This window comes from Vipera ursinii (assembly GCF_947247035.1).
Source record: "Vipera ursinii genome assembly, chromosome: 2".
Taxonomy (NCBI): Eukaryota; Metazoa; Chordata; class Lepidosauria; order Squamata; family Viperidae; genus Vipera; species Vipera ursinii.
Window position 1 is genome coordinate 175,416,056 of NC_139513.1, and position 27,672 is coordinate 175,443,727.

The 27,672-nt window shown below is 39.8% G+C and overlaps 1 protein-coding gene across 1 annotated transcript; it reads left to right on the plus strand.

Moving 5' to 3' along the window:
• Positions 1-210: 210 nt before the first annotated feature.
• DCAF15 (DDB1 and CUL4 associated factor 15) lies at positions 211-27,155 on the plus strand. Its single transcript, XM_083357139.1, has 13 exons — positions 211-401; positions 5,100-5,197; positions 5,337-5,472; positions 7,945-8,051; positions 8,479-8,615; positions 10,014-10,184; positions 18,370-18,954; positions 21,167-21,258; positions 22,187-22,315; positions 24,714-24,799; positions 25,151-25,255; positions 25,984-26,099; positions 26,495-27,155. Exons 1-13 carry the CDS (start codon positions 285-287, stop codon positions 26,548-26,550), a joined length of 1,935 nt encoding a protein of 644 aa, XP_083213265.1. The 5' UTR covers positions 211-284; the 3' UTR covers positions 26,551-27,155.
• Positions 27,156-27,672: the final 517 nt, after the last annotated feature.

Consider the following 27,672-nt stretch of genomic DNA (forward strand, 5'->3'; position numbering starts at 1 on the left):
AGGCAATTTCGCCAATCGAAAGCCAGCGATAGATCAGGCCCGAGTGAGCGCGCGCTTAACGTGTGACATCGCTCATCTGTGAGGTGAGAGTAGGGACGTACTGTGGATGGTAGACAGTTATATTGACCAATGGCAGTTGAGAGACGAAACGAAGTTCCGAGCGAGCGCTAATCGACGCTTGCTCACGTGCGAAGGCTGGCCAATTAGCGAGGGCGCGATAGCGTCGGCGTGGGCGCTCACTCGAGGGAGGCCGTGGCGACGAACGGCTGAGGAGGTGGAGGAAAATGGCGCCGAGCTCGAAATCGGAGCGGGGCGCCGCCTCGGGTGGAAAGCGGGGCTCGGCGGAATTGGGGCGCGGGGCTCGGCGGGAGCACGTCGTCCGGCAGCTCGAGCGCATCAAGGTGAGCGGGAACAGCCACGGGAGAGGGAAGGGACGGATGTGACCGGGTGTTGTTGCTGGAAAGGTACCCACCACAGGGTGGAGAGGCAGGCGGTGAGGGAGGGCCAGCCGTGGAATTAATGCCCCTGTAGGAAGAAAGGCATTGACAAAGCTATGTCGAGCATTCCGGTGAAAGCAGTTTGCGTGGCTCATACTCGGCTTGTCGGCGGTTCAGCTGGAGTCGCTCTCGGGCACCGGGGGCACCCGGGTTCCCCCACGAGGCTCTAGTGCAGGGGTCTTCAAACTTGGCCCTTTTATGACTTGTGGACTTCAACTCCCAGAATTCCTCAGCCAGCGAAGCTGGCTGAGGAATTCTGGGAGTTGAAGTCCACAAGTCATAAAAGGGCCAAGTTTGAAGACCCCTGCACTAGTGAGTCTACAGCAAGCAAGTACTCGAGGAGCGGTAGAAAGGAGCTGGGAGGCCGCGAGCGGAGTCGAGGTGAGAGAAAGCTTGTTGTCGGCCTTAAGGCCTTCAGCCCCTCTCTGATCTTTTCCTTTCTTTTATCGGTCTCGAGTTCTGGTTTGCCAGGCTCTGTTTCGCCGGACTCTTAAGCTTGACCGGACTTTGTTTTCTCTGCTGGCTAGGGAAACGGAGGGGGCATTGACCTGGACATAACCTGTGACCAACCACGGTTTATATTTGTGGAGGACCGGGAAGAGAGGGAGAGGTCGGTTGACAGGTTGGCCAAGGCAAGGTGGCACCTCCTCCGTTGCTGAGTGCAGGAGTAACTGGGGAGGATCCTATGATGTGCCCCTACTTATTGAAGGCCCAGTGTGTGCCAGGTGTTGCACACAAGGTGTGATTTTTGTTATTGGTGTACTTGCAACATAATCTGGAAGTGGAAGATGTTACAGCTAAAGTCGGTCCTTAACTGTGGTCTGTGGTTGCTCTTCAACCTATAACCACTGTCCCCCTCCCTCTCCCTCCCTTTGGTTTGTCCCAGAGGATCTGGTGGACGGTTCAATTGAGGTCTTAGTTATTGCCAAAATGGACAATTGATGAAAGTTTTTGATCGGATTGCTCCTATGCAACCTCTCACTGTGCATTGATCTTGTGGTGCTCCTGTTTTTCTGAGGAACTCCAGGGAATGAAACACCAGAAGAAATGCCTAGAGCACTGTTGGAGGAAAACCAAGAGTGAATCCAACCAAGCACAAATGAAAGCCCCTATCAAGGAATACACTGTGGCATTAAGAGTGGCAAAATATTGTTTTTCTGCTGTTGTGTCCATCGATAGCCAGACAGTTGCTCTTTTTAAGGTGACCGATTCCCTCCTGAGAAAAGATGAGTCATAAGGCCATATCCATAGCCACTATAAACAATAGTTTCTGGTGGATAAAATCACTCAGATTCACTTAGACCTGGACTACAATTGGGTAAGTCTTGCAGAGGTGATGGAAGCATGGTCTTGCCTGGTTACTTGGGATAAGCTTTAATGTTTAACTTCTGAGGAAATGGACAGAATTCTTGACTGAATACCTGCTTATTGGTATTCAATACTATATAGTAGTATTGAGTTCTAGGTGATGGTGATAATTTTGCTGACTTTGAAGGAGGCAATGGTATATCAACTCCTGGATCAAACAGTTCTGGATAAGTTTGTCCAGTCTTTAACCTTCCCTTTCTTGGAAGGTTCACTGAGAAAATAGGCTATAACCTGAGAGGGCCTTGGAGGAAATGAATTATGTGGACTTTCTTCAGTCATGTTTCAGATTGGGACAGAGATGGCTTGTAAGCAACCAAATAATGCTGTTGAAGTATGTTCCCAGTGTTTGATAGCTGTGGGGATCTAGATGAGGACAAACAGACTCAGGCTCAACTATAACAAGATAAGAGTGGTTGTGAACTACCTGTAACTTAAGATTTTCCATCTTTAGTCATGAATGGCATTGCACTTCCCTATTTGGGATTGGTGCACTTATTGGGTGGTGTTTTTTGGGACTCAGCTCCTACTTAAAGAGCAGGTGGCAGCTGTGGTCAGGAAGAGTTTCCCATAGATTTATTCTGTGCATTAATTCCCATTTCTTAATCAGGTAGTTCTCATACTTTCATACTTTCATAGTCATCTTGCATATATACTTTTGTAATGTATGGCTGCTCTTTGATGACTACTTGAAAGCTGAAACTGATCCAGAATTTGGCAGCATACTTATGACATGCCACGATATGCTCATGTATCACCTCTTCTCTATGAGCTACACTCATAAAGATTTATATTTCCTGTATCCTAGCAATGTTCAAACAGGCCTTAAAATCTAGGTTTTGGATAGGTTGGGCCCTTCATGTATGTTTGAGATAATATTGATTTGTTCCCCAGATGTCCATTTTTTCTTTTTTTCATTGTAATTGTGATCTTGTTTTTAACACAGTACATTGTCTTAAATAAAGGGCTTCTGGACATACCTTCAGAGCTGGGCTTGAACCAGCAAAACTCCAACTTAGTTCAATCATTCCCCCATTAATTATGGCCAAATTATTTTTTTTCTCTGGGTAACTTATTAGGCATGATTGTGTGAGGATAGGAACTATGTGCATATATAGATGTAGGATAAAAATAAAATGACATAGCCAATTATGCTACGAGTAGTATAGTATAACTTTTATAACTTTCCATCTTGCTTGTTCTTTTTTTAATTAGTCCTGAGTGTATTTTGAGTTAACTTCATGATTCTTGTATAAGAGGTTCACAATTTTTGCCTTTTTATTACTAATTCATTCACAGTTATTTGAGATGTGGGAAGGGGATGAGTGAAGAGGAGGTCAATTTTTAATTTTATGTAAACTCACTTATAGAATGTGTCAACAAAGGCATCTTCAATATACAGTAGTGGCCAAAATTATGGAAACCTTTTGGGAAAAGTGTACAGTAGAAATGCCACCTTTGGTTAAGTTTCCACCAATTTTTCTTCTAATTTCTTTATAACTGTAATCTTGTTCACTTAATAGTACTATTTTACATCAGTGTCTGGGCAACCAGTCAACTCTTTGCACCATTACTTTAATTTTATTACGTTTTACAAGCCCACTAAATGAAAGGAAAAAAACCCAACCAACTTGATAGCGATCACATAACACACTGACAGATGTCCTCCTCTCAGCTTCAATACATGACATCAATAACTGAATCCTACTGATTAGCTAATTGCCAAAACAAGATGACACCTGATTGGCTCTCTAAACACTCATGCTCATTGGCTACAATCAGATGAAGGAAAGCTACCTGATATCAACCTAAGCAAGTTGTGTTTCCTTTTTCTGGTTATTTGGCTATAACTTTTCATAGAATACAGTACAGATAATTGAACAGACTATGTTGCATTACATTCTTGATTAAATTATCTTTCCATTGATATATAATTTTATGGTACTACTCCAAAAAAAGTGGTGTTATTAGCCATCAAACCACAAAAATACACTTTTCCCAAAAGGTTCCCACAATTTTGGCCACTACTGTAGACATTTCCTTTATGATTATTCGATCGCTGTCTGTGATAGGGCTGTATAGAGATCCTTTATTCAACAATGATACTATCAACAAACAAAAATTATGACCTTTAACAAATGATCTAAAATTCATAATAGGTATCTTAAAGGCAGTAACACAGAAGAAGTCAAATGCTTGGGAGTTCATCATCAGGACATAGTCCCATACCTGGGTTGCTCAAAGGAGTGGCATCACTTTGCTGTCCTTTTGTTCCTCTGAGGGTGGACACTATATTGGTTAAAAACTGTTTGAGGCTAAAATTATGACACCACTAGTATATGGGATTCAACTGGGACCTTCGCTGCAGCATAGAAGGGACAATCCAAATTTTTAAGATTATGTAATTATGTCAGCCAGTTGCATGTCATGTCATGTCATTATAAGGATAGAAGTCAGGAGCTAGATTATTACCTTTAAGTACGGGCTAAAATCACTGTTTAATCTAACAATCTGATATTTCTGGTGAACGGATAATTTCCAGTCTACTTGGAAGATAGCCATCAGATAAAAACTGGCAGCCTATGGCATATCTAATAACGCAATACAAAGGATGGGATATGATTAGGCAAAAAGTTCATTGAAAGAAAGATTGTAGACACAGAATGGCAACAAGATGTTAGTTTAGCAGCAAGGCAACCTCTGTGTTGGAGATTGTCTTTTACAAGCAATCCAGATGATTACTCCCAATCCCTAATTAAAAATAGACATTGCAGGGCATTTCTTCTGGCTAGATTCAGTGTATTCCCTTTAGGAGTCATTGATTGTAAATACCTAAATAAATCCCTTCCATGTATCACTGTCCCTATGATTCCCATTGAGCATGTGTTCTGTTGCATTGTAATGTCTACTCAAATTTGCTTGATATATTGATAAATTAATCCACTTTTTTCTAAACACTTTCATTTATTTTGATATGTATGTTCACACACACATATAGATGTACACAGTGCTTTTTTTGTAAAAGAAAAGTGCTGGAACTCATACATGTCATACAACCCGCCTTGCCTACCCTACAAGGTTCTATCCAAAAAAGGTGCCGGAACTCCGTTCTGAGCGTTCTATGACAAAAAAAGCCCTGGATGTACATATGCTGGCCAAAGATCATAATAAAATTTGGGTTAGTGTGGCATAAAGGGAATATGTATGTATTTAAGATCTTTTGATGCCTGTTTACAGATCAATGGTCAGTTGTCACCTCGTCTCTTTCGTAAGTTACCACCGAGGGTTTGTGTGTCTCTGAAGAGCATTGTTGATGAACATTTCCTATGTGCTGGGTAAGTTTATGTTCAAATCATTTTTTTAATTGCTATGGATTAGTTATTTTCCTTGGTGTGAGGTGATTAACTGCTCATGTACCTTACTTATTTGAAAATCTTGCAGTCTCACTCTGGCTTGCTTTTTCTTGCCTTGCAGACACATTTTCCTTGGCTTCTCTAAGTGTGGGAGATACGTCTTGTCTTATACTAGCAGCAGTGGAGATGATGATTTCTCTTTTTACATCTACCATCTCTATTGGTGGGAGTTCAATGTTCACAGCAAGCTAAAAATGGTATGGACTGCACTACACAATATATATACCAGACTAAAATATCTCTCATACATTTACAAGGTTTGACCTTTTGTATTAAGCCCAAGTTTAATTTTTGCTCTCTAAAAATTTCAAACAGCTCAAAAGATAGAAGAAGATTTAAAACAATAGAGTGTTTTTCTTTGCGCTGAAGCTGCAAATGTAAATGTAAATGTGTAGAGTTTTGTATGGACTTATACAAAATGGTTGGATGCTGTGAGAAGAGCAGAGTAGTAACAGGTTTTAGTAGTGGAATGTTCCTGCTAGATTTTTGCTATTATGTAGTATTATATTTCCTAGTGACCATAGTATTTTGATTTCTTGAAATGTAGGTATTAGCTTCAGTTTGCCTAACAAAATTCTTTTAATGTCATACTAGAAATACAAATGGTAATGCCTCATGTCTGCAGTTTATTTGCTTGTTTCTGGTGGATAATCAAGAAAACCTGAGACAGGACATTTGTGTTTGTTTCTAATATTCAGATATTACTTTTATGTCATTCAAAACTAGATAGGAAGCTTTCTTTGTAATCTATTCCAGAGTGAATTTTATTTCTCTAATAAGTGTTCATGGTATTCCCTTTTTTCTTTTAAAGTAGACATGTCAAACTCGCGACATCATGTGATGTGTGACGTATTGGAGTTTTTCCCCCATTGCCTGCAATGGGGTGGGTGCGGTTTTGTCGTGACATGTCTGTGGGCCGGCAGTTTGACATCCCTGCTTTAAAACAAAGAGCTATAAGTCATAAAGTAATCGAACATACTGTATTAATAAGTTGCTAGATGATTATAGCACTACCAAAGGTTAAGAAAAAAACACCATTAGAATGTTGGATTAGACTAGACATTTTAAACAAAATATGTAGAGGAGATTAAACATCATAGTAGCTAATATTAAAGAGAGCACAGAAAGAACAATTACAGAGAGAAATATCTCCCAAATAACAAAAGGCATAGCTTTTACTTCAAGTTTTTAAGTGCAATATTTTGTCATCCCCCCCCCTTCCAGAAATCATTTAGTAGATTTACATTTCTTCTTTTCTGTATGGCTGTGCCATATTATAAAGTAAAATAATTCTTTTTGTGGAGATTGTCAGTCATCCAGATAATGGTTTTTCTAAAGGTGCTTTTTCAAAAGGCAACTGGACTTTGTTTTTTGTTTGAAGATGTTTCGCTTCTCATCCAAGAAGCTTCTTCAGTTCTGAAGAATAATTCTGAAAAAATGGATATTTTTTAAAAAAAAATCATTTGCAAACCACTTGCAGGAGTAAATCATTATGGTCTTGAATTTTGTTTTGTTTTTAAGGAAAATCATTTTGTAGGAAGTGAGGCAGGGGGAAGTAGTATGATTGTAACCTCTCGTGACAGCTAATTGAGTAGTAACCTTTCAGTATGCCCTCATAGACTATATACCTTGGTGGTATGATTGACTGAGCCTCTTTTTATATGAGAAGAGGCAGTTTAGATATCTTGATATAACGCAGCGGCTCCCAACCTTTTCTATAGCCTGCACCCCTAGAATGCTTCTGATATATTCTCGCATCCCTTACAAAAATTTGAAATAACAGCAACAAATTATGCATATACACTATAATTTTGAAAAGCCAAACCCGATATTCCACCCCAAACCCAAACCTGGAGTATCGTCTCGCACCCCTGGATGGGAACCCCTGATATAAAGCCATAGCTGTAGTATACTCTGAACTACTGAATTCTGTACTAGATTTTCATCTATTTATCTATCTGAATTTGTGCTTGATACTTTCCTTTTCAATACCACTTTTCACTAATATAAATTATAGTTTGAGCTTTGACAAATTAGATTGGTAACATTTCTGAAGAACTATTACAAATTACATTGGATGTTATAATCTAGCAAAAATAATCTCAAACTTATTTGGCATCTTTATAAAATATAAATCAGCTTTAGCCATTTGTATGTTGGTCTTTCCATGTACATACTAGTTTAGTGTACCAGATAGTTTATTATAGTAGTAACTAGTTTATTGAACAATAGCATTAGTAAAAAAATTAAAAACAAGTGCCCAAATATTGCAAACCTGCCTATATGTCAATGTTTCTTCATGACAAAGTACAACGTTTTGTAGAAGTTTTAACCAAGATCACGTAACATCAATTTTTTAATTAAAAAAAATGTAGATCAGAAACTTTGTCCAGTCAGATTAAGCTTGGCCCTGTTTTGTAATCTTGGCAAATGCTAAGTAACTATCAAGCCATAACAGGTTGCATTAGATGTCTTTTAATGTTTGGTTTTCTTTTTCATGTAGCTACATTTGGCAGCAATTAATTCTCTGATACAGGGCAAAAGAACCATAAAACACATTGGAATTAATGTACTAGATTAATAAGGTTTTTGTCATTGTTATTGTATATTCTAATAATTTCTTTGGAAGGTACATCTGTGATCTAATAAGTATGTTCTTGTTCCTTCAGGTCCGCCAGGTCCGATTATTCCAGGATGAAGAAATCTATAGTGACCTTTACTTGACTGTATGTGAATGGCCCAGTGATTCCTCTAAGGTCATCGTTTTTGGTTTCAAGTATGTTTCTTTAGTAAAATAAGCTTTGAGTTTCAAAGCTTTGTCTAATATATCCTTCTGCAGACTTACTCTATTTAGCAGCATTCTAAATTATACTTTTTGTTTCATATTAGCAATGATAAATATCTAGGAAATTAGATGTCGACTTGAAAAGTTGGGGAACAGCTTAGCAGAATACAAACAAACTCTAAACTTCTGAGTTGTTACAGATTAAATTTAGGAATTTAGTGGAACACCATAACCTTTTGTTACCTTGGATTAAATCAAGTGATTAAATGTCACTGAATTTATTGAGAATTAATTTGCAGGTTTGGAAGTCTGACAGATACTTTTAAAACAGGTTTGGAGTTCAGTTTGTAAGCCAGAACTAAAAATTACAAATGTAAAAATGTAAATGGAATGACCACTATTTCTTTTGTCCTGCTAGTACCCGTTCAGCCAATGGCCTCCTGATGAACATGATGATGAGTGATGAAAACCATAGAGACATCTATATCAGTGCAGTGGCTATGCCTCCTTTTATGTACTGTCCCAGTTGCCGAGACATGGCCATTGCACATCCAGGTAGGTTGAACATGACTGACGGGAATTTTTTACCCTTATTTTACCCTTCAAAATTATTTGAAGGGACTGATTAAAGTTTTAAGTAGGAGAAAGAAGTACACAGAATCTGAGAAAAATGCCAGAATTAATGTGTTTTCAGAGTATTATTGCCTAATATTTAAAAACTATTTTCATATTTTCTGCTCAGTTCCAGTTTTTCAAATATGAGAGAAATGACACTGGGACACTGTTAATCATTGGGAATACAGGTAGTTTTTGACTTCTGACCATTTGTTCACTGACTGTTTGAAGTTACAGCAAAGCTGAATAAAGGGACCTATGTTTGATTCCAGAAGTTGTGGCAGTTGCAGTGCCAAAAATTCAGAATTCAGGTGCTTGACTGTTCACCTGCACTTAAACTACAGGGGCACTTCAGTGCTTTCCACCAACCTATCTCCCTCCCATCTCTGCCCTTTTGTCCCCTGCACCTCCATAGTCCATGACCTTTGCCACCTTCTTTCTCTCGTTGCTGATGAGATATGCCTGGCCTGATCCTTTGGAAGGCAGCTGCTGGCTACATAAGGTTTTTTTCCTTACGTCATGGGTTGAGGTTTCCTCATGAGAACTGGAGAAGATGATCAGCAGCTACCTCATGAAGGGCCAGCCGGGCACACCTCGTGAGCAGCCAAAGGCAGAAAATGGCAAAGATCTGCTAGGATGGTGGAGCACAGGGCAGCAGGGGCCTTGGAGTACAGGGTGGTGTGGTTGACTGGGGCTGAGCCTTGCACTACAATTCAGCTCAGAGGCTTCTTGAACTCTCAGAGCCACAGTATGCCAAGAAGCTCTTGTGCTTTCCTGGGTGCAGTTTCCATGCTGCTGGGGCTTGGTGGCTTTGAGCTGCTGGGCTGGGGTTGCACCATGTTCTTTCCCCAGCCTCCCTGAACTCACACAACATTGCAGCACGCTGGAGCTTTTGTATTGTCTGTGCTGAACCTCCTAGGGTCTCCCTTTCCTCTCTTCGCCACCTCATATTCCTTAGCTGGGACGCCTTCTGCTTCCCACTGAACAACTTTCACATCTGGAGTTATGATGGCAACTAGGAATGCTGGCATTGCTATTGTTAAGCAATGCACTCACGTGACGTCACTTTTATGACCACATTAGAGATGGAAATTCCAATACTAATTATGGTTGTAAATCAAGAACTACCTGTAATTGTAAGTGACCTCTTTATCGGTGGCTTCAGAAATCTTATTTTAGTGAATTAGCATGATATCACAACTTAGATGATGTGCATTCTGCAACATGCTTATTATCTTACCTTGGAAATTTAATTCAACAATAAAAATGGGTAACTGTAAGTCTTGCCTAAGAAGGAGTCTGTCTTGGTTCTGATGTTCCCTTGCGTATACTTCTCAGGTGACCCAAATGCCAAATGTTTGCAGCATGGATTCATGCTGCACATGAAGTACCAGGTGGTGTATCCTTTCCCCACATTTCAGCCAGCATTCCAACTCAAGAAGGACCAAGTGGTGCTGCTTAACACCAGCTATTCTCTAGTTGCCTGTGCTGTTTCTGTGCATACATCAGGTAAATGAGTGGGGAAGTGTTTATGTGTAGCTGCATCTGTTTGTCTATGTGTGAGGGAAAGAGATGTGACTATGAATTCTTGCTAGATCCTGCTGATTCTAAATCCATACCCACTTTAAGACCTAGCTTACTGAATGTTAGGCTTTTTTCCCCTTTTTTGAAGATGGGGGCCTCACCAGTTCATATCTTCTTGTTATAACTTTAGCTTAACCCTTAGTGTTTGTAATGTTATGTTTGATCCTTACTTTGCACATTATATTAGGGTTATGTAGAGTTTTTGAAATGAGGCGCTTCCAAATGTGCAGTAGCACAAATAAAGCATCTCACTTCAAATGATTAAAGCAACAACATTTTTGCTGAAGAAAGTGAAATAGTTGTCTATTTACACATACAGGAGCAAACAAAAGCAACATCCAAAACAGCTAGGTAAGCCTTGCAGAAGATGCAGTTGTTTCAGAATTTTAAAAGAGGTACTTGTGCTGCTGCGTGCCATGAAATGTTTTATCCAAATACTTTGCACAGTCCTAATATTTAGCCAGTGTCGTTACCATTTTTCATGCTGTTTGGACAGCAGTAAATTTCCCTCGTCCCTCATAAAAATCCATATTTACTGCTGACAATGAAATAGAATATATTTTGAAAGAGAACTCATATCAGGCTGAATTCTGTGTGCAGATTTCACCTTTTTACTTCAATGGGTTTTCAGAGTACCGTATATACTTGAGTATAAGCCGACTCGAGTATAAGCCGAGACCCCTAATTTTACCCCCAAAAACCGGAAAAGTTCTTGACTCAAGTATAAGCCGAGGCTGGGATCCGCCGAGTGGCTTTCAGCACTGGAGAAAATGCAAAATCGCTCGAGACCAAACTCGAAGGAATCAGCTGCCGGTGGGAGCGAGGCGATCCGTGCGGTCCCGTGACAGCGAGTCGGGCAAGCAACGCGAAGAGTGGCAGGGCTTTATTTTTGCACCGTGGAGCTCCCCCTCCTCCCAAACTCCCCCTCTCTCCCCCTTCCCCCCACTTCCCAGAGCTGAATACAGGGTATTAACCGGCGGCGGAGGCTTGCAGAACGGCGGATCGAGCCTCTGTCGCCGGCGGCTGGATCCGCGCTCCGCAAGCCTCTGCCACCGGCGGAGGCTGGATCCATGCTCCACAAGCCTCTGCCGCCGGCTGGATCCGCGCCCTGCCGCCGGCAGAGGCTTGCGGAGCGCGGATCCAGCCTCCGCCGGCGGCAGAGGCTTGCGGAGCGCGGATCCAGTGGGAGGGAAAAGCCCTTTAGCAGGATTTGCCTGCATGTCTCAAGTGCTACCTAATGTGCTTTCAGCCTCAGTCGGCCACTCCACATTGTAATCACGAAGGTAGCTCTCTAACGGAAAGGAAAGGGAAGGAAAGGAAAGGAAAGGAAAGGAAAGCCCACCATCTCTCCTCTGCCGCTCGCTCTCGCCGCTCCAGCCCTGGCGAGCCAAAGAGACGAAAGGCCCCGAGCGATAGGAAGGGGATCTCTGCCCTAGAGCGGGAGGGGGGAGGGAAAGGGGGGGGAAGGAAAGGCCCGATCGCTTTGTGTTGAGCTGGTTCAGCTCAGCCGGACTATGCCGGGCTGCGGCTCCCAGCTGATGCCGCTGCCGCCATCCAAGTCCGGCCGGCAAGAACTTTTTTTCTCCCCGCCCCGCAGTGACGAGTAAAGCGCGACTTACTTCCTCCTCCATGCCCACGTCGCCTTCTCGCCCAACAATCCCAAGTAAGGGGCGGCCTCAGAAAGGGGCTCTAACTTTCAGCCCAAAAAGTGGGCTGAAAAATTCGGCTTATACTCAAGTATATACGGTAATTAAGAAAATAGTAAAAATAGCTATCAATCCAAAAACATAAAATGATAGAATATTTAAAATTAAAGCTAGGTGGTAAAACAACTGTAAAGCTGGAAGGAAGAAGAGAGAAGGGCTTTGTTAGGTGCTAAAAAGATACAAAAAGAATGTAAAGGCCATAACTTAGTGTATGTGAAGTAGGACTATCCAAGAAAATTAGATTTATCTTAACAAAGATTAGAGTTCATGCCTATTCCACTGAAGTAGCAATTTGGAGATGATTCTAGCTTTTGATTGAAGGTATTGGTAAAAAAAATAGTTTTTTTTTTTAAGGCAAAAATATGATTTGGCTACATAAAGATGCAAACATGGCACCTTGTCTGCAACTCCTTTAACCATTTCCCCCACGATCAGGTAGCAGTGCGATTGGACACACAAGGAATTTGTCTCTCGTGCATAAGCTCTCAGCGTACATACAAACAACAAAGTATATAAACATAAGATACTAATGGAGAAGATGAGTAGAGTAGAGTAGAAGATGAGAAGGATAATAATAATACAGCCATACTATGTGGGTAAATATACTGAGACTTAAGACAGTATTGTGGTAATTAGGTGTTCAGCAGAGTGATGGCACAAGGGGAAAAACTGTCTTTGTGTCTTAATTGTTTTGGCATGCAACACCCTAGAGCAGGGTCTTGAGGGGAAGAGTTGAAACGGTTTATGTCCAGGATGGGAAGGGGCCGGTAGATATTTTCTCAGTCCTCCTTCTGGTTCATGAAGTATACAGGTCCTCAATGGAAGGCAGACTGGTTGCAACTGGTTTTTTTTTGCAGCCCTAACTATCAGTTGAAGTCAGTACCTGTCCTGTTTAGTTGCTGTACCAAAGCAGACAGTTATAGAAGTACAGATGACAGACTCAATAATTCTTCTGTAGAACTATATCAACAGCTCTTGGGGTAGTCTGAACTTCCTAAGTTGACACAGGAAGGAACATTTTTGTTGTGCCTTTTTGATGATGGTTCTAATGTTAGGTATCCATTTCAAATCCTGGAAGAATATAGAACCCAGAATCTTGAAGGTCTCTACTTTTTATAGTATTATCTAATATTCTAGGATGTGATAGAATAGGAGGGCTCCTTATCCTATTATTGTTGTTGTTCATCACACAGTCAGCCAGATGTTCAGACTGGATTTGGCATTTTTGTCTATCGAGTCCTTACTAAGGACCTTGGATAGGCAGATGTGGATGTTTGATGGTGTTACAGATATTGTCGCAGGATGGAAGCAGTTCCTAGTAAAGCCGCCTTTTGCAGTTGACTGATGGCAAATTTGTCAATGCTAGTGGTGTTCAAGTGGTGCTCCAGTTGTTTTGGGATTGCACCCAAGGCACCTATTACTATTAGTACTACCCTTGCTTGCCTTTGCCACAGTCTTTCTATTTCTGCTTGTAGGTCTTTGTATTTTATTTTCTCCAGTTCTTTCTCTTCTGTTCTGCTGTTTCCAGGTACTGCCACGTCCACTATCTAGACTTTTTTGTCTTTCTCATCGACAATTGTTAAGTCTGGGGTGTTATGTGCCAGTTGCCTGTCTGAATTCTAAAGTCCCAGAGCAATTTAATTTTTTCATTTTCTATGATTTTCTCTATTTTATGGTCCTACCAGTTCTTGCTTGAGGCAAATGATATTTCTTGCAGAACTTCCAATGCACCATTGTTGCTACTTTATCATGCCACTGTCTGTAGTCAGTCTGTGCAAGTTCATGCAGCAGCTTACCAGGTGGTCCACTATTTCTTCAGCTTCTTTGCATATAGTAAATGGAACTGTCTGTTGCTGTCTTCTCAATTCTGGCTTTGTATGCATTTGTGCTTAAGGCTTGGTCTTGTGCAGCCACAATTAGTCCCTCGGTCTTCAACTTTCCTGCTCTTAGCCATTGCCAGGTCTTGTTATTATCTGTTTTCCCAGTATTTTTTAATGGACTGCCCATGTGGTGCTTTGTCTTCCCATGCCTCCATTCTGTTCTTCATTTGGTCTTTCTTGTAGGGCAGTTTGGTCTCTCCAGTAGTCAGTAAGCCTTCCTGATATACAAACTTCAGTGCATCTTCATCACTGTCCTTCAGATATTTTTCCAAAGCCATTTTGTCTTCTTCAACCAACTGATGTACTTGCAGCATTCCACGCCTGCTTATTTGCCTTGATAGGTAATGTTGGTCAGTGTCACTGATGAAGGGTGTGATTCATTGTCATTATTTTTCTGGTCCTCCTATCAATAGAGTCCGCTATTCCAGCTGTGTATCTAATGACTGGAATTGCCCAGATGTTGATTGCCTTGATGGTATTTCCTCCATTGAGTTTGGACCTCTTCACTCTTGATGTATTCACCTCTAATCTTTTTCTTGACTTAAGTGTGCTTGATGTTGTCAGCTTGAAAGATACCCAGGTATTTATAGTAATCATCCTTATCCAGACTCTTAATGTTATTTTTGTGGGGCATCTTGATTCCTTCAATTTTCACTATTTTTCCTTGTTTGATAGTGAGTGTGGCACATTTGTCCAAGCCAAACTCCATTGCAATATCTTGGCTATATATACAGTCAGTGTTGAGCAGCGATTCTGTTTCAAATGGAGTTTTTCCATACAGCTTCAGATCATCCATGTAAAGGAGGTGGGATAGTTTGGCAGATGTTTTTGATGTTTGATAGCCATGGACTGAGTTATTCAGTATTGTTGACAGAGGAAACAGTGCAATGACAAGTAGTAGTGGTGATAGTGAATCTCCTTGAAATATTCCTCTCTTGATATTAACCTCTCCCAGTCTCTCACCATTGACCTGCAACTGTGTCTTCCATTGTGCCATCGATCTTTGCACAAATTTTCTGATGTTTCTACTGACTCCATGTCAGGGCCCACCTCAAACCCACATCTTAAGAAAGCAGAAGTCTTGGAGACAGTTTTTCCAAGCAGGAACTTTTACTAAGAAATAGGAGATAGCAAGCATAATAGACAGGATCTGAGGGATTCCTTTACAGATAGATATTTTTAAAGTGTCCCCAAACAGAACCCCACCCCACATGGCCAATCTCCAGGTGGTAAGTCCATGTGGGAAAGGAAAGATAACATCAATCTGGTTCCAGCATGATCATTTCCACAGCTCCTCACACCTTTGGAGAAATAAACCAGATCCCTGAGGGTTGTACCCCTTTTTCTAGTTGCCTGGTAAGGGAGGGAAGTTCAGAGAGAATGCACAGCATAGAAAGCAATTTGTTACATTGTAATGGATAGCAGACAGGCTGATAAACAAAAGGGTACATTTATGGAGGAAGTGAAAACAATAAAGCCCACATGCCTGTCGCCTCTCCCCCTTGGGAATGGCAGAATCCAGGGGAAGATGAGATTTGGCTTTAGCACAGATGAGATAGTTAGAAATGAAATATAAATGGATTCTGACACTCCTGTTATTTCCAGGCACTTGATTATCTAGTCATGTGGCAGAGAGTTGAATGCCTTTTTGTAGTCAATCCATGCTACATTCAGGTTGGTCTTCCTTCTCTTGCAGTTTTCCAAGATCATTTTGTCAATTAGGAGTTGATCTTTTGTTCTGCTGCTATTGGGGTGGTTTCCTTTCTGCTCAGGTGGAAAGAGATTGTTTTCAATTAGATGCTGTTGGACTGCATCAGCTACCACACCAGTTAGCAATTTGAAAGTTGTTGGTAAGCAGGTAATTGGCCTGTATTTGCCTGGTGCTGCCCCTTCTGCTGGATCTTTCATTATCAGGTAGGTTTTCCCAGTTGTTAGCCACTCTTCAATTTCCCCTCCTTGTACTCTGTAGTTGAACTGCTTGGCAATAAGTAGGTATTGACCAGTTAGAACTTTCAACCAAAAAACATGCAATTCATCTTCACCTGCTGCTGACCAATTCTTGATCTTTCTTGCTATTTGCAGCCACCTCTTTTAGTCAAGCTGCGTCTTTGTATTTCTTTGGTTTATCCCATATCTGCGCCCAGAACTGCACTGTTTCTTCCTTGTCAGGTACTGACTGATTCACTGCAGTTTCTCCATTGATGGATTATTAGAAACGTTTCTGATTGGATTGAAATTGGAGATTTTGCCTTTAATTTGCAATTCGAGCTTTGTATCTGCTGATCTTCTTGGCTATAGCTGTTATTTGCTGCTTTATTATTTCCAGTGCTTCCTTGAGCTTCCTTATTTCTAAGTGGTATTTCTTGATTAAGTGGTCTTTGGTCTTCTTGTTCTTCAGCTTCTTTTCTTTCATTTGTTCTAGCTTGCTTGCACCTGACCTCAACTTGCTGATCTTATTTTCCAGACTAATCTCCCATTTTTGTGGCGCACTGTTTGGCTTTCTTTCTTCTTTGTTGATTTTGCATCCTGGGTATTCAGTTATAACTGCAGCTGTGCTGTATATTAATTGCTTGTTTCTTGCAGTGAGTTGGTGCTTATGCTTGATATTGCAGTATTTGCATCTTTTAATGTTTGTGCTGGCTGTTTCTTTGGAACAAGCTTCAATGCAGGCAGCCTTATTCTGATGTTTTTCTGCTGTTCTAGATCAGGGGTGTCAAACTCAATTTCACTGAGGGCCGCATCAGCATTGCGGTTGCCCTCAGGGGGCCTGGGTGGGTATGGCCAGGGTGGGCATGGCCTGCTGGGTGGGCGTGGCCATCTCTACATCGTTGGCATCAAGGGTGCCTATGGAGGCCTGGGCAGGAGTGGGACAGATCTGAGGGTCTCTGGCAGAAGGAGGGTCTCTGGGCCAGGGCCAAGGCAGTGGGGGCCATTCCCTCACTGTTTCCAGGATGGCTTCGCGGGCTGCATGAAACCACTTTGCGGGCCGGATCCGGCCCCCGGGCCTTGTGTTTGACATGTCTGGTCTAGATACTCAACTCTTTGTTTCAGTTCTTTTATTTCTTTAGTTAGAGGGCTTTGCTCTTCCTAGGGCAGAGAAGAAAATGCCTGTTTTCTAAATGAAAGCAGTTGTATATCTCTGCTGGATTCCTCTATTGCCAACTCCCCCTGCTTTGCTTCTACATTCTGAGTTACTTCTGGCAAGGCTTTGATTTATTTGCCCTGGGTAAACCTTGGCAGTTCTTCCAGTTATGCTTCTGTGAAAACTTTATTTTGTATTATAAATTGACACTGATCTGCTGGCCTCTGTTATTTATTTCTGATTCTGGATGTTGTTCTTTCCAGAACGGGTGCATTTGTTTCAAATATCCTCTTCTTGTTGGACTTGATCTATAAGAACAGATTGTTATTTCTTTGTTTTCAATCACTGTGTATCTGCAATGGGTAAACACCTTTTCTTCCAGTAGTTCTGCAGCTGCTGGCTCTGGTTGCTCAACCAACAGTCCCGATTCCTGTAGCCCATTTTTCACCAGATATCCAGGAATTCCAACATCTAGCGTGGACTTTGTTAACCCGGGCCACATCCGAGCTGGTATGGCTTTCTGACATTTTATGTCTCACCATATTTTTTATGGGAGAGACAACTCTTTGTCTGACTCCTCTGATGAGGCCTGTCCAGTATGGTTGAACCCCTGGCATAGCTCTCATTTTCCTCACAATACACAAGCCCCACAATCACATCAAGATACTGCCTCACTGAGGGATTGTTGTTGTTGTTATTTGGATGGGCTGTATATAGTAGGCCTATGAGAACCAAACCTCAAATCAAATAACTGAATAAATCAGGAGTTTTATCAGAATAAATCTCTTGAGATCTCAGAGTTTTTGAACATTTGAACTTTCAAACAGTGCAATGATGGGGATATAACTAAAGCAAGCAAGACTTGCCCAAGTATAGCAATTCAGTTTCCTCATAAAAATGAATGACATCCACTTACTTAATTGGAGAGGGAACGGCCCCTCCCCTCAAATTATCTCAACTATTGCAAATTAAAAGATTATTTTAATACAGAATATGTTCTGGACCATTACTATTCAATATAATTTGAATAGTAATAGTCTAACTTGCTACAAGAAGTTTTCATAATTGGTCTATGTAACTTTAGTGTTCTCTCTGTTGTGAATTTCAAAAGGAAGTGAGAGAAATGGAAATTATGATGCTTATATCATATGTATGATCTACCTCTGAATTACTTTCTTTGATTGCTTGGTCAGAATATTCATTGTCGTAGCTGTTGAGTCTTTTTTTTTTAAAAAAAAAACTTTGCTGGAGAACAGACTAAAGCCCAGCTTGTCGGTGTGGAAAAATTACAAGGGCATACTAGACTCAACCAAATATAATGATTATTTGTACGTGTATATTCATGTTTTGGAGTCAGCAACATATTACGAATAGTCCTTAAAAATGTGTTGTAGAAATTGTGTAGCACTTCTGATTTTATTGTTGTTGTTGTTTCCTTTTAGATGACAGCAACTTCTGCCAAATTCTCTATGACAGGAGTCGCCAGTCCCGGGCCCCTGTTGTGGAAGTGAGCCACACATCCCTCATCTCACATTGTCCTGCAGGCTTAGAGAAAGAGTTGGAAAAAGACAATTGCTCTTGCCAGAGTGAGACTCCGTTGACACAGCCTCTTGCTGTAGCTCCACAGGACATAGATACCCACGTTTCGCCTGCTGTAGCTATGGCAAAGGAATTTGTGGCAGACATCTTCCGAAGGGCCAAGGAAGCCAGAGGTAGTGCGCCCGTAGAAGAAGCAACAGCAGCAGGCAATGGACTCAAGTGTCTCCTTGACTCTGGGGCTCTAGGCCAGGATACTCTAGGCTCTTGGGACCTGAGGAAGACTTTGGAATCTTGCTTACATGGCAGCGTTGCTCATAGTTCTGCATCATCTACTGGAACCAGTAGCATTTCTGATACAGGGGGCTCCCCCAAAGAATCTTTTATAGCCAATTTTGAACTGGAAAGTCTGCCAGCTGAGCCAGGCTATGTGAACTATACCAAACTGCGCTATGTCCTGGAACCCAATGATTCTTCTGAGGCAGAGGATGGTGAGTGTGGGGAAGAAAGTGATAGTGGGTTTCTAATTTCTGACAGGATTTGCAGGCATGAGCCAAAGTATCAGTAAGAAAATGCTTCCATTCAAATGCAGTACATATGGGAAAAAGTGCCATCAGTGGAGAATATGGAAGCATGTACTGTATTTGAATTTCTGTTTGAACAAGGGAAGGCTACTTTGTCCAACCTTGGGAATGTTTCCTGCACCGTCTCCATTGCCTAGCTGTAAACAATGGCTTCCTCATTGTGTCACCTCTTACTACATGAGTTTTCCCACTTCACCCAGCCTTTTCAGTTAAGGCTAGCAGAAGATCAGATGATGTAGCATAACCGCATGAGGAATCTCTATCTGAAATATCTAGCATAATAAAATAGGAATCCTAATTATGCATTCTATTTGTGTAACAGCTAATAGATCTAGCAGTGACTCATTCATAATTTTGGGGCCTGCTACAGCCTGTAGCTTATAACTCTCTTAAAATCCACAATTAAGTTATTCTGTATCATATTAAATGTATTTAGAGCAAGAAGTTTTAAGTCTTCTGTACTTAAGTGTAATTTTGTGTTATGTCATAAACTGTTTTATGATAACTTTTGTTTCAAAATATCACCCAATTTGCTAAATTTCAATTCTATTGAAACCATGTGTCTCAGTTTTTGGATACTTCTGTAAGTTAGGCCATTTGACGTACAGTACTATGATTCAGAAACTTGTTCTATAATCCACCATTTTGCCCATTTAAAAGTTACGGGAAAGTTTTAGTAGTATATATATTCTGTGGGTGTTATTTTATATAACCTGAAACTTCTTTTTTAATTTGTGTAATATAGTCACATATTATGCACTGCTTTCTGTAAAATGTGAATGGTGGACATCCTCAGTATTTTGGTATGCATGGATTTTAAACTTGTTTAGGAAGAAATTTCTGGACCGTAGCCATTCTGAGACCTCTGATCTTCTCTGATTGTCTAACATACCGGTAGTTGTCCTGTTTAAAAAGACATTTTATACATCTCGCCACCTATGGCATTTGCATTTTTCCCCTCTTCTTGCCAATGTGAATTGTTATAGTATTGGATTGCCTGCCACTGTGTAAAGACCAGAAAAAACTGAGAAAAACTTATTTCCTTCCAGGTGCTTTGTTTTATCCCCTCAATTTTGTTTTCCCTGATTTTTGTTCTAGCTTTTCATGTCCCTTAATTGCTCTCGGTTTTGCTCGTGAGAGAACAGTTGTTATTTAATCAGCCGATCAGCCAATTTCTTTGCTGATAAAATGTCTGATTTTCTTAGAAACTAAAATTTCAGCCTATGCATTACTAACCCTGCTATATATTTAATTATTTGGTGTATACATTTTTGTCTTTTATCATTAGTATATAATCAGAATATGCAGGCATTCAAGGTGATACCTTGATTGGAGTGTGTCTGATTTGGCTTTATAAATTTAATAATAACTGGTATATTGTTCAGATGGATTTGTGGAACAGATTTTTTCCTATATAACCAGCAAGTGTTGCTTTTTAAATATTATTATTCACAGTGACAAGTTTTTCTTCAATACAGCATAGTTCACGAGGTGTTTCAAAAATTGAAAAGTAGGAGAGATTAATGCTGACTGGTTGTTTTTCAGAATAGATTCACAAAGTGTGTTCTCTTGCATATTTGATCCTGGTACCCTGCCAGGACTAATTCAGAAGACAAAAATAAATGTTTTCGACAATGAAGCCAGTCAAGTAGACAACTGCATGATGACGTCAGTCAGTTCTATTTTACAGTTCAAACACTTTGCCTATTCAAAAATACTAAAAATACCAATTACTGATATAAATTTGTCTTGTACGCTAGTGATAGGACATTTTACTTTGATTAAGGCAGCATATAAATCATAAATATATTAATAAATTATCCAAAGCAAGAATATTAGTAAATGGAATTGGTAGTTACAAGATATGAAAAAATCAAATATAAGAGATTTGGAAAAACAAAAGATCTATTGGGTGCTTTGGAATAATAAACACATTAACTAACCTTAGATAATCAAAGGGAAGACAGAATCTCTTTGAAGCATCCTGTTCCAATACATTTACTTCTCCTGGTTTAGGTTTCCTTTTATTCCCTATTCTTGCAAAAGATCTTTTTGAAGTTGTTCTTTTGATGCTCCATAGTTATTTTTTACATGGCTTTATGTTATTTTTTTATTTCAGAATATGAGGATGACAAAATCTCCTTGCCATTTGTTGTGACAGACCTCCTAGGAAGAAATTTGAAGCTCTTGAAAGAGAAGGCCATTTGTGAGGTAAGAGCTGTTTCTAGCAATCTTCTGATGTGGGAGAAAGAGATGCTAACTCTGTTTGAGAAAGACCACCAAATAATTATTCTCAAGGAAATGTGAACTCATTAATATTTTTTTCATTACTTTCTTGGTTTTTTTCATTACTTGCTTTCTTGTTTTTATCCAGTTGTTTGATCTCATTGTATTGAAATACAAAACATATATTTTTTTTGGTAACACACCCTGATTAGTTGGAATATAGTGGTTTTAATTTAGGGATATGTCTTGAACTCATTGAGGGATTATTTAAATAGCACCAGTTTGTTTTTCAGCAAGTTTCAAATGTTTCTGATTTATATTTCAAGCATCTTCGCTTTAGTTGCCAGTTTAACAAACATTGTGTAGTTTGATCTTAGCTCATTATGTGACTGTGACTGGTATGTTTGTTAATTATAGTTTGTAGGTTGTATGAAGACAATCATTTCTGGTTTATTATGTAAATGATGATTAAACAGGCTTAGCATATATTAGGCTTGTAATTTATCAGTTAAAGGATCTTCATAAAAGGGCTGGACCATAGCCAGAAAATATAAGGACTATAACATTTGGCAAGCACTATGTGAATGGGAGAAATTTTCCAGTCTAGGTCCCCTATTCTCTTTTCTGTTAGATTTGAAAGATGTTCAGTCTTCAAACAGGAAAACACTTTAACTTAGCTTATTTGTGCAGTTCCTGGATTTCAGAAGTGCTATTTTTGTCTTTCTTATGTTGTGTTGCATTCCATAGTATTAATACTATTCTATAGTATTAATGTCAATGTTAGAGGTGTAACAGAGGAGCAATTATATTTATTTGTATAATGAGTTTCTGAAAATCAGCTGTCTTGCTAAGGAGCAGGCTGTGCCAGAAAGTACTGATACAGATTCTTCCCTGCTATCTTTCTGCCTTCCAGGGCCAATATTTAACAGTGGAGCAGCTGACTTTGGATTTTGAATATGTTATTAATGAAGTGATTCGAAATGATGCTTCATGGTCCAAGCAGTTTTGTTCCTTCAGTGATTATGACATTGTCATCTTGGAGGTAGGCATATGATAGATTTGTTTAATGGTATCTTATTTGAGAACAGAACATCATTTTAAAAGTATTGCTTCTTGGCTCATTAAAAAAAATGCAGATGCTATTCTCCAGGCTGACATTTGAGGAAAGACGCTTTTAGATTTATTTGCTTTTAAAAATAATGGGGTATAAATTTAACATACTTAAATTATATTTGCTAATGGTCAGTATAGCAGCACCTTCAGCCAGAGCGCCGAGTATTGACTTGCAAGTTTACCTGTCCCCTTGAGTGTCAACATAGCTTATAGTTATAATTAAACAGATTTTTTAAAATTTATCCTTAAATAATAATAAAGGCCCTTACCATTCACAAAGTTGGTCCATATCTGTCATGATTTGTTTTTCAATAGTTTTGACTACAGAGTTGGTGTCAGGTAAACTGCTATTTGTCTATCTAAAAAGGGGTGGAAATGGACTCCCTAAGGACACGGTATAAATAAAAATAGTGCGAATGGGCAGTTTTCTAGACCAGACTTTTCCTAACATACCTCCCCTAGAATTGTTAAACCACTTTCCTTGTGTCATATTTGTGATGTTCATTGCATTAACAAATGTAGGTTCTGGGAGTTGTATCCTACCTCTGGAAGACACCTTATTAAAGGAAGGTTATTTAAGAATTAATGTATTTTACAGTTCACGAAGAAGATCATGTAGTTAAGAGGAGAGATATGGCTTCCCTGCAGATTTGAGGTCATCCCTAATAGAACCTGTTTCTATTTACATTTTATATTGTTTTTTAACACAAACTTTCCCCAAATAGCTTATATTTAAGAAAATATAAATATATATTAGAATAGAGCTGGAAGGGACCTTGGAGGTCTTCTAGTCCAGCCCCTGCTGAAGCAGGAAAACCTATACCATCTCAAGACAAGTGACTGTCTAGTCTCTTCTTAAAAACCTCCAGTGATGGTGCGCCCAAGATTTCTTTTTTAAAGAATAAAGAAGATGAGCATTTCCTTTAGTATCTAGAACTAGAAATGCAGAAAGTACAAATTGTGCGAACTCTGTAAAAACTTCCATTCTTCTTCCAATCCAGCCATTCTGGGGGCACTCTGGCAGCTTTCCAAAACTTTCTATAATGCGTGATAATTGTGTGATGTGGAAATCAGGCAGGCACAAATAATAAAAGCTAGATATCTCTTCCAGCAGTAACACAATGGGTGAATTGGTTCACAATAACAATTCAGAGCTACAACATCTGATCAAGCTGCAACAGCAACCCAAATAATACAGTACTGGGATCAGCTCAATGATCAAACTTTTTTTAAAAAAAGTTTCTCTGCAGTCTGATTTACAAAGAAACAATAATTTAAAAAAATAGAGTTGCTGTGGAGCAGGGCTCTGAGTCATGTTTGCATCATTAGTTAGAAGATAAATATTCCCAATTTGCTTCATGTTGACTATTCTGATCAATAGTACCAAGTTTTATTTGAAAGTTCTGGCATAACTACTGTTGCCTCATTATATTCAATGCCAAGTGGTACTGTCTCTTGTCAGTTCTAAACTTTCCAAGGTGACCTACGAGTCTCACAGTTTATGACTTATGTAGATTGAAATAGTAAAAGGAGTAAAATTTGGAATAAGGTACAGGCAACTTTTAATTGATATTAATAGTATGATGATTTTATTGTGGATTGCTGGCTCATTCCACTCTCTGATCATTTGTTCACACAAAGTTTTTATTTGTGCCATTTTAGAATGGCTGATTTATTTTTTTTATTTATTTTTGGGGACTTATATGCCGCCCTATCTCCTGAAGGACTCAGGGTGGCTAACAATAAAAATACAATAATACAAAAGTTTAAAAAAAATTAAACTGAGTAGAAAAAGTATTACTTCAGAGAAGTCTCTGACTAGTAAGGGGCAGAGTAGGAAAACATGTTGTTATTCATTCAATAACAGCTGACTTAAATGTTATGAACAGCCAACAAGCTGATTGATGGCTTATATCTTGATGTATTGAAATTAAAGGGTTCCTGCTTAGAGCAGGGGTCCCCAACCCCCGGTCCTTGGACCAGTACTGGGCCACAGCATGCCAGCAACTGGTCCACACAAACAAGGAAAGCCTTACCCACAGGATGCAGGCAGCACACAAATCCATGCCCCCTCCGGTCTGCGGAAAAATCTGGTGCCCAAAAGATTGGGGACCCCTGGCTTAGAGTATTTCTTTTCTTGTGAGAGAGTTAAAAACACTATATGTTTCATATGTAGCACAGGGATGATCTAAGAACAACCTTGAGAGAGCCTCCTTTGTTTTATTAAGTTCCTTTCAGTCTTAACCTTGGATTCCCTTTAGATAAGAACAGAACCTTGTCCTCCAGCCGGATGCAGCTTATTCAGTTCTTTTAAACGTGTTTTTTAGGTATGTCCAGAAACCAATCAAGTCATCATCAATATTGGACTCTTGCTGCTAGCATTTCCTTCTCCAGATGAAGAGGGACAGCTCAGGTGAGTCCAGTCCCAGGCTAGACAATTCCTTGGATTTGTTTCCAGGATTGTATGGTTACTACACAAGCCTTCCTGCAGCAGCATTGCAATCCTGCAAAAAGGCGCAAGTGCTTCTGCATATTCTGAAGCACTGGTCAAATCTGAAGATCTGTAGTTCTATCAGAAATTTAAAATATTATATCCCAGATATTAAAATACATTCTCAAAATGTTTGGAGATAATATATGCTATCTGTATCAGCAAAGAATTTCTTTGGAGCAACTGTATAAGGTTGGGAAAACGTTGATATAAGTAGGTGTATTATTTGTCTGTTTACTGAATGGGTAGTCTAATCATTCTTATCATCTGCAGACCAAAGACATATCACACCAGCCTCAAAGTGGCATGGGATCTGAATACTGGGATCTTTGTCACTGTCAGTGTAGGTGATCTCACAGAAGTCAAAGGACAGACCAGGTAAAACAGGGTTAACCTATTACTTTTTTGGGGGGGATATTTATCCTTGAATTATTTTTTTTACCATTTTTCTATTCTAACCTTTCTAATGAAAATCAGCCCTTCAACTTTCTCTTTCCTCTGACATATTTTCCTTTCTGCAAAGATTTTCAAAATGTACCATTCCATGTCTCTTGATGGAAGTGAATGGTGACCATTATTATGTAGTGCAGGGGTGTCAAACTCAATTTCATTGAGGGCCGCATCAGCATTGCGTTTGCCCTCAGGGGGCCGGGTGGGTATGGCCTGGGTGGGCGTGGCCTACTGGGTGGGCGTGGCTAGAGTGCGTATGGCTTACTGGGTGGGCATGGCCAGCTGTACATCGTTCGCATCAAGGGTGCCTATGGGGGCCTGGGCAGGAGTGGGACAGATCTGAGGGTCTCTGGCAGAAGGAGGGTCTCTGGGCCAGGACCAAGGCAGCGGGGGCCGTTCCCTCACTGTTTCCAGGATGGCTTCGGGGGCCACATGAAACCACTTCACGGGCCGGATCTGGCCCCCGGGCCTTGTGTTTGACATGTCTGATGTAGTGGCAAAATTAAAGGAACACAGGGAATAATCTGCCACTTGTTCTGATGATCTTACATCGAGGGCAGGTTGTGTAATATTTTTCCATGATTCTAAATGCTGTATCAGAATTATCCATGTGTGAACTCTGGGCTTGCTAACTAACCCTAGTTCCTGCCTCTCAGTGGCAGTGTATGGAGCTCCTACCGGAAAAGCTGTGTGGATATGGTAATGAAGTGGCTTGTACCAGAGAGCAGTGTTCGCTATGTCAACAGAATGACCAATGAAGCCCTTCACAAAGGTATTTTCTGTCTTGTGAAAGTTTTATTAATCAGTGGATTCAGTTAGCTGACCAATTGACATAATAGCCAGTTTTCAATCAAAGAAATTTTTGATGCTTTCTGTCTCTGACATTCTTTATGAAAAAAATTTAGGACACTTTTTCTAGAAAATGTAATGTTAAACACTGGGGAGATCTGTCTTGATTCTGGGTTTTTGGAGATTTTATTCAATATCTTTGATCGATCAAGGCCCATGAAGTGGTAGCAGTTAATTACTATCTGGTTTCTGGTTTCAGATATCAGAGTTCCAGAAATTCCATCCATGATGACTTTATAACGTAGTTAGTTTTGGAGAGTCTTGTATTGCAGGGACACTAATTCTTGGCTAATTCTTTTTTTTTCTTTGTAACTACAGGTTGCTCGTTAAAATTCCTAGCAGACAATGAGCGCTACACATGGATTGTCTTATGAAATCTGATTCAGAAGCAAAACTCACATCAGTTGTTCATTTTTTGCCATAACTGTATATGTCCAATTCAACTACCTCCTTGTTAAACATTTTTAATTTCCCCCTTTCTTTAGAGTAGATGTTGCCCAGATGATCTTGGAAGCATTAGTTTTTATGAATAGAATCACCTCCTCTACTTGTTGCTGTCGGGTGGGGTATGTGAACAAGCGAGGTTGCTTGAGACTCTGAAAAACAAACTTTTCCTTGCAGACTAGGATTATTGTTTGCGATGGCTCAACCTCAACTGATTTAGAAAAAGCAAAAGTTAGCTATTTAACCTTCTATAGTAATCTGTATTTGGTGAAGCTACAAAGAATAGGTGGGAATATCCTGTAAGATTTGACTCCCTCTAATGCAAGAACAAATTATTCCAAGGCAACAATATTGTTTAAGGAGACCAAATTCCTTTCTTGTTTCAGTGTCATTTTGTACTTGTTATTTTGTCTTTTTTTTCTTCTTAAATGTAAATGCCACCCCACCTCACATTACCTATTGGACCTGATTACAAATGTTTTCTCTCTTTTCTCTCCAGCAGGTCTTATTTCCTGCAATAAATATTTTAAACAAACTAATTCTTGTTGCTTCTTTTCTTCTTTGATGAAAAACTTAATAGGAATTACAGCATCGCAACTGAGAATTTTCACACAGCTTGACATTAAGGGTTTACTATCTAGAAAGTGTGTGCAAATTTAAGATACTTACTGCTTGTTATACGAGAACATTCCATAATTCACATTGGTTATTATAATATATTCTTTTTTTCATGGTGCACTTAGGGTCCCTGGGCGATTTGTCCATGATTAGATTTGCCCAGTTTGAGCAAGGGGTTTCTGAATTATGTGATTCCAGATTGTGTAAATAAATATAATTATAAATATTTTCTCATAATATCCAAGAGAATGTTGTCTTAAAAAAATGGGAGGATAATTAAAATTCAGGATGGGTGTGTGAGGAAGCATCTTTTCCCTTTCATTGGCAGCCTTCACTTTGAATCAGAGGTAACAGTCCTCATGAATAGAATTCATATATTAGCAAAAATACTACAATAGTAATAGTACTTAGATTTATATACCGCTTCACAGTGC

Bases quoted from the DNA above. Each gene is read 5' to 3' on its own strand.
- DCAF15 (XM_083357139.1), top strand. From the start codon at position 285: ATGGCGCCGAGCTCGAAATCGGAGCGGGGCGCCGCCTCGGGTGGAAAG. The intron at 24,800-25,150 runs GTGAGTCCAGTC...TATCATCTGCAG, and splicing joins GATGAAGAGGGACAGCTCAG to ACCAAAGACATATCACACCA. The intron at 26,100-26,494 runs GTATTTTCTGTC...TTGTAACTACAG, and splicing joins CAATGAAGCCCTTCACAAAG to GTTGCTCGTTAAAATTCCTA.